Here is a 20,648-nt window from a genome sequence, read left to right as displayed (position 1 = left end):
GAATCTCCCTCCACACCGTGCCATCAAACTCCCAGGGTCAGACACAGAGTGAATCTCCCTCGACACCGTCCCATCATACACTCCCGGGGTCACACACAGAGTGAATCTCCCTCCTCACAGTCCCATCACGCTCTCCCGTGGTCAGACACAGAGTGAATCTCCCACCGCAACGTCTTACCACACACTCCCAGGATCAGACACAGAGTGAATCTCCCTCCGCACCGTCCCGTCACACACTCCTGAGGTGAGACACAGAGTGAACTTCCCTCCCCACCGTCCCGTCACACACACGCGGGGTCAGACACAGAGTGAATCTCCCTACACACCGTCCCGTCACACACACACGCGTGGTCAGACACTGAGTGAATCTCCCTCCACACCGTCCCATCACACTCCCCGGGTCAGACAGAGAGTGAATCTCCCTTAACACCGTCCCATCACACACTCCCAGTGTCACACACACAGTGAATCTCACTCCCCACCGTCCCATCACACACTCTCGGGGTCAGACACAGAGTGAATCTCCCTCCGCACAGTTCCATCACTCTCTCCCGTGGTCAGACACAGAGTGAATCTTATTTCACACCGTCCCAACACAAACTCCAGGGGTCAGACACAGAGTGAATCTCCCACCGCACCGTCTTATCACACACTCCCAGGATCAGACAAAGAGTGAATCTCCCTCCGCAGCGTTCCGTCACACACTCCTGGGGTCAGACACAGAGTGAATCTCCCTTCACACCGTCCCATCACACACTCCCGGGGTCAGACACAGATTGAATCTCCCTCCACACCGTCTCATCACACATTCCCGGGGTCAGACACAGTGTGAATCTCTCTCCGCACCGTCCCGACACAAACTCCTCGGGTCAGACACAGATTGAATCTCCCTCCACACCGTCCCATCACACACTCCCGGTGTCAGACACAAAGTGAATCTCCCTCCGCACCGTCCCGTCACACACTCCTGGGGTCAGACACAGAGTGAATCTCCCTCCAAACCGTCCCGTCACAAACAACCGGGGTCAGACACAGAGTGAATCTCCCACCGCACCGTCTTATCACACACTCCCAGGATCAGACAAAGAGTGAATCTCCCTCCGCAGCGTTCCGTCACACACTCCTGGGGTCAGACACAGAGTGAATCTCCCTTCACACCGTCCCATCACACACTCCCGGGGTCAGACACAGATTGAATCTCCCTCCACACCGTCTCATCACACATTCCCGGGGTCAGACACAGTGTGAATCTCTCTCCGCACCGTCCCGACACAAACTCCTCGGGTCAGACACAGATTGAATCTCCCTCCACACCGTCCCATCACACACTCCCGGTGTCAGACACAAAGTGAATCTCCCTCCGCACCGTCCCGTCACACACTCCTGGGGTCAGACACAGAGTGAATCTCCCTCCAAACCGTCCCGTCACAAACAACCGGGGTCAGACACAGAGTGAATCTCCCTCCACACCGTCTCATCACACGCTCCCCGGGTCAGACACAGAGTGAAGCTCCCTCCAGACCGTCCAATCACACACACCTGGGGTCAGACACAGAGTGAGTCTCCCTCCGTACCGTCCCATCACACACTCCCGTGGTCACACACAGAGTGAATCTCCCTCCTCACAGTTCCATCACGCACTCCCGGCGGCAAACACAGAGTGAAGCTCCCTCCTCACCGTCCTATCACACACTCCCTGCGTCAGACACAGAGTGAATCTCCCTCCGCACAGACCCATCACTCTCCCGTGGTCAGACACAGAGTGAATCTCCCTTCACACCGTCCCATCACACTCTCCCGGTGTCAGACACAGAGTGATTCTCCCTCCACACCCTCCCAACACACACTCCCGTGGTCAGACACAGAGTGAATCCACCTACACAATTTTCCATCCACACTCCTGGGGTTAGACACAGAGTGAATCTCCCTCCAAACCGTCCCGTCACAAACAACCGGGGTCAGACACAGAGTGAATCTCCCTCCACACCGTGCCATCACACGCTCCCCGGGTCAGACACAGAGTGAAGCTCCCTCCACACCGTCCCATCACACACTCCTGGGGTCAGACACAGATTGAATCTCCCTCCACACCGTCCGGTCACTCACTCCCAGGATCAGACACAGAGTGAATCTCCCTCCGCAGCGTCCCGTCACACATTCCTGGGGTCAGACACAGAGTGAATCTCCCTCCCCACCGTCCCGTCAAACACACGCGGGGTCAGACACAGAGTGAATCTCCCTCCACACCGTCCCATCACACACGCTCGGGGTCAGACACAGAGTGAATCTCCCTCCACACCGTCTCATCACACATTCCCCGGGTCAGACACAGTGTGAATCTCCCACCGCTCCGTCTTATCACACACTCCCAGGATCAGACACAGAGTGAATCTCCCTCCACATCGTCCCATCACACACTCCTGGGGTCAGACATAGAGTGAGTCTCCCTCCGTACCGTCCCATCACACACTCCCGTGGTCACACACAGAGTGAATCTCCCTCCTCACAGTTCCATCACGCACTCCCGGCGGCAAACACAGAGTGAAGCTCCCTCCTCACCGTCCTATCACACACTCCCTGCGTCAGACACAGAGTGAATCTCCCTCCGCACAGACCCATCACTCTCCCGTGGTCAGACACAGAGTGAATCTCCCTTCACACCGTCCCATCACACTCTCCCGGTGTCAGACACAGAGTGATTCTCCCTCCACACCCTCCCAACACACACTCCCGTGGTCAGACACAGAGTGAATCCACCTACACAATTTTCCATCCACACTCCTGGGGTTAGACACAGAGTGAATCTCCCTCCAAACCGTCCCGTCACAAACAACCGGGGTCAGACACAGAGTGAATCTCCCTCCACACCGTCTCATCACACGCTCCCCGGGTCAGACACAGAGTGAAGCTCCCTCCAGACCGTACCATCACACACTCCTGTGGTCAGACACAGAGTGAATCTCCCTCCACAGCGTCTCATCACACGCTCCCCGGGTCAGACACAGAGTGAATCTCCCTCCCGACCGTCCAATCACACACACCTGGGGTCAGACACAGAGTGAATCTCCATCCGCACCGTCCCGTCACACACTCCTGGGGTCAGACACAGAGTGAATCTCCGTCCACAACGTCCCGTCACACACACGCGGGGTCAGACACTGAGTGAATCTCCCTCCACACCGTGCCATCAAACTCCCAGGGTCAGACACAGAGTGAATCTCCCTCGACACCGTCCCATCATACACTCCCGGGGTCACACACAGAGTGAATCTCCCTCCTCACAGTCCCATCATGCTCTCCCGTGGTCAGACACAGAGTGAATCTCCCACCGCAACGTCTTACCACACACTCCCAGGATCAGACACAGAGTGAATCTCCCTCCGCACAGTCCCGTCACACACTCCTGGGGTGAGACTCAGAGTGAACTTCCCACCCCACCGTCCCGTCACACACACGCGGGGTCAGACACAGAGTGAATCTCCCTCCACACCGTCCCATCACACTCCCCGGGTCAGACAGAGAGTGCATCTCCCTTAACACCGTCCCATCACACACTCCCAGTGTCAAACACACAGTGAATCTCCCTCCTCACCGTCCCATCACACACTCTCGGGGTCAGACACAGAGTGAATCTCCCTCCGCACAGTCCCATCACTCTCTCCCGTGGTCAGACACAGAGTGAATCTTATTTCACACCGTCCCAACACAAACTCCCGGGGTCAGACACAGAGTGAATCTCCCACCGCACCGTCTTATCACATACACCCAGGATCAGACAAAGAGTGAATCTCCCTCCGCAGCGTTCCGTCACACACTCCTGGGGTCAGACACAGAGTGAATCACCCTCACGACCGTCCCGTCACACACTCCTGGGGTCAGACACGGAGTGAATCTCCCTCCCCAACGTCCCGTCACACACACGCGGTGTCAGACACAGAGTGATTCTCCGTCCACATCGTCCCATCACACACTCCTGGGGTCAGACACAGAGTGGATCTCCCTGCGCACCGTCCTGTCACACACTCCTGGGGTCAGACACAGAGTGAATATCCCTCCACACCGTCCCGTCACACACACGCGTTGTCAGACACAGAGTGAATCTCCCTCCACACCGTCCGCTCACTCACTCCCAGGATCAGACACAGAGTGAATCTCCCTCCGCAGCGTCCCATCACACACTCCTGGGGTCAGACACAGAGTGAATCTCCCTGCGCACCGTCCTGTCACACATTCCTGGGGTCAGACACAGTGTGAATCTCCCACCGCTCCGTCTTATCACACACTCCCAGGATCAGACACAGAGTGAATCTCCCTCCACATCGTCCCATCACACACTCCTGGGGTCAGACATAGAGTGAGTCTCCCTCCGTACCGTCCCATCACACACTCCCGGGGTGAGACACAGAGTGAACTTCCCTCTCCACCGTCCCGTCACACACACGCGGGGTCAGACACAGAGTGAATCTCCCTACACACCGTACTATCACACATCCATGCAGTGAGACACAGAGCTAAGCTGCTCTCACAGTATCCAATCGCACACTCCAGGGATCAAACACTGTGTAGCTCCTTCAGCAGCTTCCGATTACAGACACCCGGAAAAAGACATGGAGTGAAACTCTGTCTCAGTCTCCCATGACACAGGCGCAGGGTCAAACACAGTGTGCACCATCCGCACCTTCTCACCACACTCTCCCGGAATCAGATACAAAATGAAACTCCCTCCACTCACTCCATAGCCTCATCACACATTCCAACGGTCAGACGTGGAGTGAGGTTTCCTGCACTCCGTCCGGTCACACTATTCCAGGGGTAAGATTCCGGGTTTTACTCACGCCACTCCGTATCATCACACACTCCGGGGTCAGACACAGAGTGAATCTCCCTGCGCACCGTCCTGTCACACACTCCTGGGGTCAGACACAGAGTGAATCTCCCTCCACACCGTCCCGTCACACACACTCGTTGTCAGACACAGAGTGAATCTCCCTCCACACCGTCCGGTCACTCACTCCCAGGATCAGACACAGAGTGAATCTCCCTCCGCAGCGTCCCGTCACACATTCCTGGGGTCAGACACAGAGTGAATCTCCCTCCCCACCGTCCCGTCAAACACACGCGGGGTCAGACACAGAGTGAATCTCCCTCCACACCGTCCCATCACACACGCTCGGGGTCAGACACAGAGTGAATCTCCCTCCACACCGTCTCATCACACATTCCCCGGGTCAGACACAGTGTGAATCTCCCACCGCTCCGTCTTATCACACACTCCCAGGATCAGGCACAGAGTGAATCTCCCTCCACATCGTCCCATCACACACTCCTGGGGTCAGACGTAGAGTGAGTCTCCCTCCGTACCGTCCCATCACACACTCCCGGGGTCACACACAGAGTGAATCTCCCTCCGCACAGTTCCATCACTCTCTCCCGTGGTCAGGCACAGAGTGAATCTCCCTTCACACCGTCCCATCACACTCTCCCGGGGTCAGACACAGAGTGTATCTCCCTCCACACCGTCTTATCACACACGCCCGGGGTCAGACACAGAGTGATTCTCCCTCCACACCCTCCCATCACACACTCCCGTGGTCAGACACAGAGTGAATCCACCTACACAATTTTCCATCGCACACTACTGGGGTTAGACACAGATTGAAACTTCCTCCACGCAGACCCTTCACACGCTTGCCGGATCAAACACAGAGTGATCACCCTCCATACCATCTCTTCACACTCTCCCGATGTCAAGCACAGAGTGACGCTTCCTTTCTCCATGCCTGTCCTGTGATGAGGAGCGGGTAAAAGAGGGGGATGATGTCTCACCTCTTCTGCTGGTCAACAATTCACAGATTTCAGCCTTGGTTTTGTTGACAGATCTGTACTTCGTTTCCATCTCAGTGAACTCGTGACGGAGATTGTAGTGAATTCCTTTAAGAAAAGGCAGATTATAGCTAAGCGAGGAAAGCTTGGACTGAAGGGATGAGTTTAACTCATGGTAGTTTCGATCGGAGGTGACCTTAGACTGACGAATCTGTGACACTGAGAGAGATGGTGAAGGATGTTTAGCGTTTACAGTGACACGTGTGTCAGCGTCACGCTACCGAACGGGTCACAGAGAGTGTTGTGTCAGTGTCACGGTGAAGGGTGTCACAGTGAAGGATGTGCTGGTGGCACAGTGAGAGGCGTCGGCGCCACCTTGACGGGCGTGTCTTTGTCACTCTGAGGGGTTATCAATGTCCCGGTGAAGGTTTTGTTGTTGTTACCATGGGGGGGGGGGGGTGGGGGGTTCTGCGTCAGTGTCGTGCGGGGCATGTCCGGTTGCTGTGAGGGACGTGTCGGTGTCACGATGATAGTAGTTTCTGTGCCCCGGCGAGTGGTGTGCCGGATCACAATGAAGTGTATCTCGATGTCCAGACGATGGGAATATCAGAGTGAGGGGTGTGCTGGTCTCACAGAGAGGGGTATGTCTGTTTCACGGTGAGAGGCATGTCATGGTCTCGTTGTGTGTGAGAGTGTCACGCTGAGCATTCCGAAGGTATCACGGAGAGTACTGTGTCGGTGTCATTGTGAATTCAGGTCTCGGTATCACGTTCAGGGTTTTGCCTCTGTCAGGGTGAGGTGTGGGTAATTGCGTCAGTGAGCGGTGCATCGGTGTTATGTTGAGGGGTGATACTGTCTCGGAAAGGGCTGTTCCAATTACTTCTGAGTCTTTGTCGCGATGCGCAGCGCAGCGGATCACGTTGAGGAGCGTGATGGTGTCACGGTGTACGGTCCCTCAGTGTCACGGTGAAGAGCGTGTCGCTGTCACTGTGAGGTGTGTTTCGGTGTCGCCTTGAGGAGTTTATCAGGTAATACCGTCAGAGGCATATCTATATTACAGTGAGGGGTGTGTTGCGGTCAGTGTGACTGACATGTGTGTGTCACGGCGATGGTCGTGTCAGTGTCGCGGTTAGGAGTGTATCTGTGTCTCGTTGAAGGTCGTGATCGTGACAGCGCTGTTGATGTTATGATGAATGGCGTGTCGGTGTCAGGACGAGTCTTGATCGTGTTACGGTAAAGGTGTTTTTATCACTGTTCGGGATTTGTCCGTGTTGTGGTGAGGTGTTTTAGTCGGTGTTACGGTAAGCGGCGTGTCGGTGTCACTGTGGTGTTTTACAATAACAATTCATTCCACTCTCTTTATTTATGGTCTGACTCCACCCGGAGCCCGTTCCACTCACCATGGATCGAGAGACGGACCACTATCACGATGATGGCGGCTGTAACTAGGCAGATTAGGTAGATCAGACGGTACGGTCTATTTCCGATCTTCACTTTCGACTGCTGTTCATGCGCAGCTGTGGAGAGACCACAAGACCATGAGACCATAAGATAGCAGAAGGAGGACATTAGGGCCCCGCCATTCAATCATGGGCTGAAGCAATTTTTCCAGTCATCCCCAATCCCCTGCCTACTGCCGATACCCTTTGATGCCCGGGCTAATCAAGAGCCTATCTCTCTCTGCGCTAAATGCACCCAGTAACTGGCTTTCACAGCCGCTCGTGGCAACAAATTCCACAGATTTAACAGCCTCTGAATAAAGTAATTTCTCCACAGCTCAGTTCTAAAAGGACGTCGTTCAATCCGGAAGTCGAACCCACTTGTCCTAGAATCGCTTACCCATGGGAAATGACATTTCCATATCTAATCTGTTCAGGCTTTGAAGATTCGGTAAGTTTCTATGAGATCACCCCTCATTCTGCTGAACTCCAGGGAATACAGCTCAGGAGCTGCCAGATGTTCCTCACACAGCAACCTTCTGATTCTTGGAGTCATTCTCCTGAATCTTCTCTGAACATTCTCCAATCTCAGTATTTATAAGAAGCCCAAAACTGCACACAATACTCTCAGTGTGGTTTCACGTGTGTCTGTTGGTGCCTCAACATCACATCAACTGAAACACCAACTGAACACGGGTGTTACCATTTAGGGTCTCGTGCACAAGTACTCCCGAGACCCTTTGCATCTCTGCATTTTGAATTCTCTCACCATCTAAATAATAGTCTACTTGTTTATTTCATCCTCCAAAGTGCATGACCATACACTTTCCAACATTGTGTCTCATTTGCCCCTTCTTTGCCCATTCCCCTGAACTATCGAAGTCTCTCGGTTGGCTCTCGGTTTCCTCAACGCTTCCCGCTCCTCCACTTATCTTTGTATCATCTGCAAATTCTGCACAAGTCCATGAATTCCATGGTCCAAATCTTTGGCAAACATTGTAGAAACTAGCGGTCCGAACACCGATCCGTGTGGACCTCCAGTGGCAACCGGCAGCCAGCCAGAATAGGATCCCTTCATTCCCACTCTCTCTTTTCTGCCGATCCGCCAATGCTCCACCCGTTCTTGAAACTTCCCAGAAATTCTAGGGGCTCTGATCTTCCTAAGCAGCCCCATGTGCGACTCGTTGTCAAAAGGCCTTCTGAAAATTCAAATACACTATCGATTCCTAGATAACCATATAACATATAACCATATAACAATCACAGCACGGAAACAGGCCATTCCGGCCCTCCTAGTCCGTGCCGAATTCTTAATCTCACCTAGTCCCACCTACCCGCACTCAGCCCATAACCCTCCACTCCTTTCCTGTCCATATACCTATCCAATTTTACCTTAAATGACACAACTGAACTGACCTCTACTACTTCTACAGGAAGCTTATTCCACACAGCTATCACTCTGTGAGTAAAGAAATACCCCCTCGTGTTTCGCTTAAACTTTTGCCCCCTAACTCTCAAATCATGTCCTCTCGTTTGAATCTCCCCTACTCTCAATGGAAAAAGCCTATTCACGTCAACTCTATCTATCCCTCTCAAAATTTTAAATACCTCGATCAAATCCCCCCTCAACCTTCTACGCTCCAATGAATAGAGACCTAACTTGTTCAACCTTTCTCTGTAACTTAAGTGCTGAAACCCCGGTAACATCCTAGTAAATCGTCTCTGCACTCTCTCTAATGTATTGATATCTTTCCTGGAAGATCATTGTTGATGCCTCGGCAATCTCTCCGCCTATTTCTTTCAGAACCCGAGAGTGCATTCCATCAGGTCCATGAGATTTAATACAGTCGTCCAAGTTACTGACATCCTCAGTTACGTTCAGCCGTAATCGCTGAGAGTCAAAATGCTTTGACTCGGCAAAGGCTGAGAATTATCTGACTGATTCCAGAGGTGTTTTACTCTCTCCTATGCGATTGATTAAGTGATTAAGTTGGAATCGTGGGTGTTTTCTCCGTGAAATTCATTTGGACGTTTGACTAGGTCCCTCAGGCAAGGCTTATCCAGAAGATTATGATACATGGGACCCAAGGGGAATTGGCCGCCTCAATTCAGATGTTATTATTTTTTCACAGTTGTATTATTTTCCCGCGTTGTTCATTTTTCACACATCGGATACATGATGGGCTAAACTCTGCCATTCTCCAGCTGGATCTGTGACTGATCTATGTCGCATCTATTTTGACAGTTTTCAAAATGACCCACACGAGCACCCAGCTTCGCATCGTGTGCAGCTCACCAACTCACCCATTTACAAATTCAACCAGATAATTTATATATAACCATATAACAATTACAGCACGGAAACAGGCCATCTCGGCCCTTCTAGTCCGTGCCGACGCTGACATTCAGCTAGTCCCAGTAGCCCGCACACAGCCCATAGCCCTCCACTCCTTTCCTGTCCATATACCTATCCAATTTTACTTTAAATGACAATACCGAACCTGCCTCTACCATTTCTGCTGGAAGCCCATACCACACAGCTACCACTCTCTGAGTAAAGAAGCTTCCCCTCGTGTTACCCCTAAACGTTTGCCCCCTAACTTTCAACTAATGTCCTCTTGTTTGAAACTCCCCTACTCTCAATGGAAAAAAGCCTATTCACGTCAACTCGATCTATCCCCCTCATTATTTTAAATACCTCTATCAAGAGCCCCTCAACCTTCAAAGCTCCGAAGAATATAAACCTAACTTGTTAACCCTGTCCCTGTAACTCAGGTGCTGAAACCCAGGCAACAATCTAGTAAATCTTCGCTGTACTCTCTCTATTTTGTTGATAGCTTTCCTATAATTCGGTGACCAGAACAGTACACAATACTCCAAATTCGGCCTAAACAATGCCTCATACAATTTTAACATTACATCCCAATTCCTATACTCAATGCTTTGATTTATAAATGCCAGCATACCAATAGCTTTCTTCACCACCCTATCCACATGAGATTCCACCTTCAGGGAACTTGGCACCTTTATTCCTAGTTCACTCTATTCTACTGCATTTTTCAACGCCCTACCATTTACGATGTATGTCCTATTTGGATTATTCCTACCAAAGTGCAGCACCTCACACTTATCAGCATTAAAATCCATCTGCCATCGCTGTCCTCTCTTCTAACTGGCCTAAATGTCTCTGAAAGCTTTGAAAACCTACTTCATTATCCACAACGCCACTTACCTTAGTATCATCTGCATACTTACTAATCCGATTTACCACCCCATCATTCATATCATTAATGTATGTGACTAACAACATTGGACCCAATACAGATCCCTGAGGCACACCTCTAGTCACCGGCCTCAAACCTGACAAGCAGTTATCCACCACTACTCTCTGGCATCTCCCATCTGACCACTGTTGAAGCCATTTTACTTCTTCAATATTAATACCTAACGATCGAAACTTCTTAACTAACCATCCGTGCGGAACCTTGTCAAAGGCCATACTGGTCCATATAAACAACATCCACTGGTTTACCGTCCTCAACTTTCCTAGTAACCTCTTCAAAGAATTCTATACGATTTGACAAACTTGACCTTCGACGCACAAATCCATGCTGCCTATTCCTAATCAGACCCTGTCTATCCAGAGAAATATATATACCATCTCTAAGAATATTTTCCATTAATTTACCCACCACTGACGTCAAACTGACAGGTCTATAATTTCTAGGTTTACACTTACAACCCTTTTTAAACAATGGAATCACATGAGAAATACGACAATCCTCCGGCACCATCCACGTTTCTAGTGACATTTGAAATATTTCTGTCAGACCCCCTGCTATTTCTACACCAACTTCCCTCACGGTGCTAGGGAATATCCTGTCAGGAACCGGAGGTTTATCCACTTTTATAGCTTTTAAAAGTGCCAGTTCTTTCTCCTCTTTAATCGTCATAGTTTTCATAACTTCACTACTTGTTTCCCTTACCTTACACAATTCAATACCCTTCTCCATAGTGAATCCTGAAGAAAAGAAATTGTTCAAAATCTCCCCCATCTCTTTCGGCTCCACACATAGCTGTCCACTCTGATTCTCCAAGGGACCAATTGTATCCCTCACGATCTTTTTGCCATTAATATAACTGGAGAAACCCTTCGGATTTATTTTCACTTTACTTGCCAAAACAACCTCGTTTCTTCTTTTAGCTTTTATAATTTTTTTCTTAAGATTCTTTTTCATATTCTTTATATTCCTCGAACACATCATTTACTCCATGCGGCCTATATTGATTATAGATCTCCCTCTTTTTAAAAACCAAATTTCCAATATCCCTTGAAAATCATTGCCCTCTCAAACTTTCAACCTTTCCTTTCAACCTAACAGGAACATAAAGATTCTGTGCCCTCAAAATTGCACCTTTAAATGACCTCCATTTCTCTATTACATCCTTCCCATTAAACAAACTGTACCAATCCATTCCTCCTAAGGCCTTTCGCATCTCCTCAAAGTTAGTCCTTCTCCAATCAAACATTGCAACCCTGGGTCCAGTCCTATCCTTCTCCATAATTATAATGAAACTATGTTATTGTGAGCGCTGGACCTGAAGTGCTCCCCAACACATATTTCCGTAATCTGACCTATCTCATTTCCTAACAGGAAATCCAACACAGCCCCTTCTTCAGTCGGTACCTCTATGTATTGCTGCAAAAAACTATCCTGCACACATTTTACAAACTCCAAACCATCCAGCCCTTTTACAGAATTGGCTTCCCAGTCTATGTGTGGAAAATTAAAATCTCCCACAATCACAACCTTGTGCTTACTACAAATATCTGCTATCTCCTTACAAATCTACTCCTCCAATTCTCGCTCCCCATTAGGTGGTCTATAATACACCCCTATAAGTGTTGCTACACCTTTCCCATTCCTCAATTCCACACAAATAGTCTCTCTAGATGAGCCCTCTAATCTATCCTGCCAAAGCACCGCTGTAATATTTTCTCTGACAAGCAATGCAATACCTCCTCCTCTTGTCCCTCCGATTCTATCATACCTGCAGCCATGTTTCAGTAGTAGCTACAACATCATATTTCCAGGTATCGATCCATGCTCTAAGCCAGGGGTGTCAAACTCATTTTAGGTCACGGGCCGGATCAGTCGGACGTGTGCGAACGCAGCTTTCGTTGCCTCCGTTTTTTCAGCCTGCTCTCATGTGTCTCAGTCTCTGCTATAACTACAAAGTGTTTCACTTTACAAATTCCGTTTCTTATGAAGAAGACTGCCGAGCAAGACTGCCGAATAAACCCTGAAAACCTGGTACCTGAATAAACTCAGCATTAGCCTTATCATACGCCATAGGCGCTTCGATTACTGGGGCCAGCTTTAATAGTAATTAGATATTATCTCGCGGGCCAAAGATAATTCCACCGCGGGCCGGGAGTTTGACATATATTCTATAAGCTCATCCACCTTTCTTACAATGCTCCTAGCATTAAAATCGATGCATTTAAGATACTCTCTACCTCTTCCTCGCTGTTTATCCCTAACCATGAGCTCAACTTTATTATTTTTATCTTCCTTCTCCCCTACATCCTCGGTTTGAGCACTCCCCTTCTCTATCACCTGCCTGTCCTCCCTCGCACACTGTCTATTAGCTTTCTCTATTTGTGAAATAACCTCCTCTCCTCTAGTCTCTTAAAATTGATTCCCACACCCCAACCATTCTAGTTTAAAGTCTCCCCAGTAGCCTTAGCAAATCTCCCCGTCAGGATATTGGTCCCCCAGGATTCAACTATAACCCGTCTTTTTTGTAAAGGTCAAAATTGCCCCAAAAGAGGTCCCAATGATCTAGAAACTTGAATCGCTGCCCCCTGCTCCAATCCCTCAGCCACGCATTAATCCTCCACATCATGCCATTCCTAATCTCACTGTCGCTTGGCACAGGCAGTAGTCCCGAGATTACTACATTCGTGGTCCTTCTTCTCAACTGCCTTCCCAACTCTCTGTATTCTCCCTTCAGGACCTCTTCCCTTTTCCTACCTATGTCATTGGTACCACGACCTCTGGCTCCTCACCATCCCACTTCAAGATATCTTGGGCGCGATCAGTAACATCCCAAACCCTGGCACCAGGGAGGCAAACTACCATCCGGGTCTCCTGATCTCGTCCGCAGAATCACCTATCTGACCCCCTAACTATCGAGTACCCTATTACTTCTGTCTTCCTCTTCCTTTCCCTACCCTTCTGAGCTACAGGGCCGGACTCTGTGCCTGAGGCACGGCCACTATTGTTTCCCCCAGGTAGGCTGCCCCCCCCCCCAAACAGTACTCAAACAGGAGTACTTATTGTCAAGGGGTACAGCCACTGGGGTACTCTCTAGTACCTTACTCTTCCCCATCCCCCTCCTAACCGTGACCCACCTGTCTGCCTCCCGTGGTCCTGGTGTGACACCTGCCTGTAACTCCTCTTTATCATCTCCTCACTCTCCCTGACCAGTCGAAGGTCATCGAGCTGCAGCTCCAGTTCCCTAACACGGTCCCTTAGGAGCTGCAGCTCGGAGACTCCAGGACCTCTCACATCCGACACCGAGAACAACAAGCTGCCCTCACACTCATACTTACACCTCCCCTCAAACAATTGAAACCTGAACCTACCTTGCCTCGCCCGTTTCCGTCTAAACCTGTTGAGCCAAAGCCGTTAAGATCTCACTCTGCTCCCGGCTAACTCCGCTGCCCGCAAAACGACGCTGTACAACACAGACAGGAGGTGGAACGAGCTCCCAGAGAAGTGGTCGAGGCAGATGCATTAAAATTTGAAACACTTGCGCAAATGACACTTGACGCTTCCAGAATGGCGTCACTACAGTGAACTCTGACATGTTTGTGCAGTAGTTGGCATCCCTCCGGGTCCCGAGGCAATGAGAGGATCCTCGTCCTCATCGATGAATGGAATCGTCGTTCCGAAAATTTAGTTCTGAGTAGGTGGAGGTCAGACTATCTGGGAGGGAGAGTCGGACAGGCAGATTAGGGAGCGAATGAGACAGCGGTGTGGGAAAGGGTGGTAGGGAAAGAGAAGTAGATCGATGGGAATGTCAACGGAGAGAGCAAGAGTCGTAGAAGGGTGGAGATGTGGAATAGACAGAGAGAAGGGTTGGGAAATGGAAGAGAGCGTGAAAGTATGGGTGAGGGAAAGGAAATAGTGGGCCAGAGAGGAAGAAAAGAGGATGAGAGAGCATCAGCCTGTAAGAGATAGGGGAACAAAGAGGGAGGCAGAGGAGAGAGTGGAGAGAGAGGGATGAGAGAGTTGATTTAGAACGGGGAGAGTGTTGTACATATTTTATAAAGTTCTCGTTCCTCACTGACTCTTCCCACTCTCCGCCCTTCTCGCCACTCTTCCCAAGGTGTTTGCTGCTCACCGGACATGCCACAGCACTCCCTGCTCTCGCACCAACCTCGCCAACGCACAGCTCTCCCTCCTCAGTGCCCCCAGTTTAAGCGCCTCTCATGGTACTCCACCCACACAAAAAATCTCATTGCATTCTCTGCACGACCCCACCCAGAGCAACTGCTCATCCTGTTCCTCAGCTCTCCCTCTTTTCAACCCCGCCTGTTGCTCTGCCTCCACCCCGAAACTTCCCAGAGAGTTCCCTCTACACCGACCCTCCCACAAAATTCGTATCTCATCCAGTCTTTCACGCATTGCTTCTGACTTATTGTCTAACAGGGAACAATTATTGTTAACTGTGCGCTTGCGATGAAATTTCTCGACAGGAAGATTCACATCTGCTGAACAGAGTCAAACCAACAAAGGGAAACTGATCTCCATTCGTTCGGACCTGGGAAATTGAGAGGGATTTGAAATGAAGTTCCACATAGGGTACATCAGGTTCAGCTGGGTACAGAACAGTCGGAAACAGGGTGAGGCTCTCTCCACAGCGTTCCATCACACACATCCGTGGTCAGACACAGAGTGAACCTTCCTGCACTCTGTCCCATTACACAGTCGCGTGGTCAGACACGGAGTGAAGCTCCCTCTACACCCCCTCCCATTACACACTCCCCGGGTTAGAAAGAGATTGAAACACCCTCATCCGTCTCTGCCCCACTCACCTCCCGATGGAGACGGTGAATTGGGTTTTACGAGCTGCTTATTCATGTAAGTCCCGCTCTCGTCCATCCTGTCGAGGGTCCTCTGCGTCTCTGAGCTCAGCGAGGGGAAGTAACCGTTGTCAGAGGAAGCCCGTGTTGACAAGCGGATCAGACCGACTCAGACAGACACCGGATGAAAAGCTGATAAAGGGAGGAGCCGAGAGCAGGGGGAGGAAGTGCTGGGGAAGAGGGAGATTGATGGTATGAGAGGGGTTGGTCTATAACGATGAGAGTGGCAGGGAGGGAGAGTAGAGCGAGGGGGGAGTGAGAGGAAGGGTAGTGTTTGGCGGAAAGAGAGTAGTGAGTTACAGGGATCAGAAAGGGATATCACTGAAAGAAGGGGAGGACAAGAACTGGGAGAGAATGGAGAGAGAGGGGTAGACGTAGAGTGGATGGACGTTGGAGAGAATCAATTTGGCTTCTTTCTCGAGCTCTCTCTTTTATTCCTCTACTCCCTCTCTCTCCTCTGCCTATCTATCTCACTGCCCTCCTCACTAAGCCTTCTCTTTTTGTCTCCCCATCCTCTCTACCCCACTTTCTCTATTCCCACTCTCTCCCGCTCACAGTGATCGTTCCCGGACTGAAATCTGAAAACTGTCCCGTATCCTGGAAAGGCGCCCCCACTGAACAGTGGGGATTAGTTACATCCTCCACTAAAAGCAGCGGGGAAAGAGGAAGGAAATGGGGGCTTTTGAAATTGGGAGAGGGTAGTGGATAAAGGGGTGGTGGTGCGGGTGGCGATGTGCTGCAGCAGGTGTGTGTGTGTGTGTGTGTGTGTGTGTGTGTGTGTGTGTGTGTGTGTGTGTGTGTGTGTGTGTGTGAGAGAGAGAGAGAGAGAGAGAGAGAGAGAGAGAGAGAGAGAGAGAGAGAGAGAGAGAGAGAGAGAGAGAGAGAGAGAGAGAGAGAGAGAGAGAGAGAGGGGGTGGGCGGAGAGAGCGCCTCAGCACCATCCGAACAAACACTCCCGGTCAGACACAGAGTGAATCCGACGCCTCAGAGTCCGATATCGGATTAATAGACAGATCGAATCTCCCTCTTCACTCTCTCCTCGCCTGTCAACAATCAGCAGGTTTTCAGAGTTCCTGAACAGTGTGAACATTCTTCAACATTGTGTATGTCTCAGAGATATTAAGTCTGAGTGTGAGAGCTGAGGCAGAACAGTGGATGGAGTGAGAGCTGAGGGAGGGTTTTGCATTCACTGGGAGAACCACACGACCGGCCGGTACACACAGAGATGTGTGGAGAGAACTTGATTCTGTGCCTGACCCCGGGAGTGTGTGAGGGACGGTATGAAGGGAGGTTCACTCTATGTCTGACCTAGGGAGTGTTTGATGGAACAGTGTGGAGGGCTTCTCATTGTGTGTCTGACCCCCGAATTATGAAATGGGATGGAGTGGAGGGAGCTTCACTCTAGTGTGGATATATCACACATTTTTATTCCTTTTTGAATTTATTTCGAGACACTTTGAAACGGAATTACAAACGTTTGTAAAACAATGTGGCTTCACCCAACGTCTGCTCTGCAGATTAGTAGCAATAAACAATGAATCTGTCTCCAAACCATCCACTACATCCGCGGGTAGTCAGACACAGAACGGGGATCATTTTACACATGTACATCACACATTCCAGGCGTCAGGTGTAAAGTGAAGATCCCTACGAACCGTCTGATCAAACAGACTCGGCGGTTCAGAGACAGAGTGAAGCTCCTTATGCACACTCCCATCAAATAGTCCTGTTGTCAGACATACAGAGAAGATCCTAACACACTCTCCCAGAACACACTCCCGGGATCCGACACAGAGTCAAAGTCCCAAAACACATTCCCAGAAGTAACTGTGCTAGAAAACAGTCTCCCTCTTCTCTCCATCTCGGCGTTCGAACCAAAGTAAAGTTGCTTCCACACCGTCCAATTTCACACTCCCGGCGTCAGACACAGAGTGAATTTCCCTCCACACAGTCCCATCACACACTCCCGGGGTCAGACACAGAGTCAATCTCCCTCCACACCGTCCCATCACACATCCGGCGTCAGACACAGAGTGAATCTCCCTCCACACCGTTTCATTACACACTCCCGGGGTCAGACGGAGAGTGAATCTCCCTCCACTCCATCCAATTTCACACTCCCAGAGTCAGACACACAGTGAATCTCCCTCCACAACGTTACATCACACACTCCCGGGGTCAGACACAGAGTCAATCTCCCTCCACACCGTTCCATCACACAATCCCGGGGTCAGACAAAGAGTTAATCTCACTCCACACCGTCCAATCACACACACACCAGGGGTAAGACACAGAGTAAATCTCCCTCCACACCGTTCCATCAAACAATCCCGGGGTCAGACACAGAGTGAATCTCCCTCAACACTGTCCCAAAACACACTCGCAGTGTCAGACACAGAGTGAATCTCCCTCAACACCGTTCCATCACACACTCCCGGGGTCAGACACAGAGTCAATCTCCATCCACACCGTTCAATCACACACTCCCGGGGTCAGACACAGAGTGAATCTCCCTCCACACCGTTCCATCACACACTCCCGGGGTCAGACACAGAGTGAATCTCTCTCCTCACCGTCCAATCACACACACCCCGTGTCAGTCACAGAGTCAATCTCCCTCCACACCGTCCCATCACACACCCGGCGTCAGACACAGAGTGAATCTCCCTCCACACCGTTTCATTACACACTCCCGGGGTCAGACACAGAGTGAATTTCCCTCCACACAGTCCCATCACACACTCCCGGGGTCAGACACAGAGTCAATCACCCTCCACATAGTCCCATCACACACTCCCGGGGTCAGACACAGAGTCAATCACCCTCCGCGCCGTCTCATCACACACTCCCGGGGTCAGACACAGAGTGTATCTCCCTCCACACAGTCCTAATATCCACTCCCAGGGTCAGAGAAAGAGTGATTCTCCCTCCACCCAGTCCTATCAGCCAGTCCCGGGGTCAGAGACAGAGTGAATCTCCCTCCACTCCATTCAATTTCACACACCCAGCGTCAGACACACAGTGAATCTCCCTCCACAACGATCCATCACACACTCCCGGGTTCAGGCACAGAGTCAATCTCCCTCCACACCGTTCCATCACACAATCCCGGGGTCAGACACAGAGTGAATCTCAATCCACACCGTCCAATCACACACACACCAGGGGTAAGACACAGAGTAAATCTCCCTCCACACCGTTCCATCACACAATCCCGGGGTCAGACACAGAGTGAATCTCCCTCCACAAGGTTCCATCACACACTCCCGCGGTCAGACACAGAGTAAATATCCCTCAACACTGTCCCAACACACACTCCCGGTGACAGACACAGAGTGAATCTCCCTCAACACCGTTCCATCACACACTCCCGGGGTCAGACACAGAGTCAATCTTCATCCACACCGTTCAATCACACACTCCCGGGGTCAGACACAGAGTGAATCTCCCTCCACACCGTTCCATCACACACTCCCGGGGTCAGACACAGAGTCAATCTCAATCCACACCGTCCAATTACACACATCCGGGGTCAGACACAAAGTGAATCTCCCTGCACAACCTTCCATCACACACTACCGCGGTCAGACACAGAGTAAATATCCCTCCACACAGTCCCATCACACACTCGCGGTGTCAGACACAGAGTGAATCTCCCTCCACACCGTTCCATCACACACTCCCGGGGTCAGACACAGAGTCAATCTCCCTCCACACCATCCAATTTCACACTCCCAGGGTCAGCCACATAGTGAATCTCCCTCGACACCGTCCCATGCAATATTCGCGGGGTCAGACCCAGAGTGAATCTCCCTCCACACTGTCCTATTACCTAGTCCGGGGGTCAGAGACAGAGTGAATCTACCTCCACTCCATCCAATTTCACACTCCCAGGGTCAGACACATAGTGAATCTCCCTCCACACCGCTCCATCACACACTCCCGGGGTCAGACACAGAGTCAATCTCCCTCCACACCGTTCCATCACACAATCCCGGGGTCAGACACAGCGTGAATCTCTCTCCACACCGTCCAATCACACACACACCAGGGGTAAGACACAGAGTAAATCTCCCTCCACACCGTTCCATCACACAATCCCGGGGTCAGACACAGAGTGAATCTCCCTCCACACTGTCCCATCACACACTCGCGGGGTCAGACAGAGAGTGAATCTCTCTCCACAACGTTCCGTCACACACTACCGCGGTCAGACACAGAGTAAATATCCCTCCACACAGTCCCATCACACACTCGCGGTGTCAGACACAGAGTGAATCTCCCTCAACCCGTTCCATCACACACTCCCAGGGTCAGACACAGAGTCAATCTCCATCTACACCGTTCAATCACACACTCCCGGGGTCAGACACAGAGTGAATCTCCCTCCACACAGTTCCATCACACACTCCCGGGGTCAGACACAGAGTCAATCTCAATCCACAACGTCCAATTACACAAATCCGCGGTCAGACACAGAGTGAATCTCCCTGCACAACCTTCCATCACACTCTCCCGCGGTCAGACAGAGAGTCAATATCCCTCCACACTGTCCCATCACACACTCGCGGGGTCAGACAGAGAGTGAATCTCCCTCCACATCGTTCCATCACACACTCCCGGGGTCAGACACAGAATCAATCTCACTCCTCACCGTCCAATCACACACACCCCGTGTCAGACACAGAATGAATCTCCCTCCACACCATCCAATTTCACACTCCCAGCGTCAGCCTCATAGTGAATCTCCCTCGACACCGTCCCATGACATATTCGCGGGGTCAGACCCAGAGTGAATCTCCCTCCACACCGTTCCATCACACAATCCCGGGGTCAGACAGAGAGTGAATCTCCCTCCACACCGTCTCATCACACACTCCCGGGGTCAGACACAGAGAGAATCTCCCTCCACACAGTCCTATTATCCAATCCCAGGGTCAGGGACAGAGTGACTCTTCCTCCACACTGTCCTATCACCTAGTCCGGGGGTCAGAGACAGAGTGAATCTACCTCCACTCCATCCAATTTCACACTCCCAGGGTCAGACACATAGTGAATCTCCCTCCACACCGTTCCATCACACACACACCAGGGGTAAGAGACAGAGTAAATCTCCCTCCACACCGTTCCATCACACAATCCCGGGGTCAGACACAGAGAGAATCTCCCTCCACAACGTTCCATCACACACTCCCGCGGTCAGACACAGAGTAAATATCCCTCCACACTGT

The 20,648-nt window shown here is 50.9% G+C and overlaps 1 protein-coding gene across 1 annotated transcript in view; it reads right to left on the bottom strand.

The window, feature by feature from the left end:
- The window catches only part of LOC140720064 (uncharacterized), a 124,133-nt gene extending 108,678 nt beyond the window's left edge, over window positions 1-15,455 (bottom strand). The window contains exons 1-3 of the mRNA XM_073034963.1: window positions 15,370-15,455; window positions 7,224-7,340; window positions 5,827-5,931 (exon numbers count right to left, since the gene is read on the bottom strand). Of these exons, the coding sequence (XP_072891064.1) occupies window positions 5,827-5,931; window positions 7,224-7,340; window positions 15,370-15,436 (289 nt within the window). The 5' untranslated portion in view covers window positions 15,437-15,455. The remainder of the gene's footprint in view (window positions 1-5,826; window positions 5,932-7,223; window positions 7,341-15,369) is intronic.
- Between the last annotated feature and the right edge of the window lie 5,193 nt (window positions 15,456-20,648).

Source organism: Hemitrygon akajei, unplaced genomic scaffold (genome assembly GCF_048418815.1).
Source record: "Hemitrygon akajei unplaced genomic scaffold, sHemAka1.3 Scf000035, whole genome shotgun sequence".
NCBI classification, from domain to species: Eukaryota; Metazoa; Chordata; class Chondrichthyes; order Myliobatiformes; family Dasyatidae; genus Hemitrygon; species Hemitrygon akajei.
Note: the sequence above shows the minus strand (reverse complement) of the source record. Positions and strands in the feature narration are given on the sequence as shown.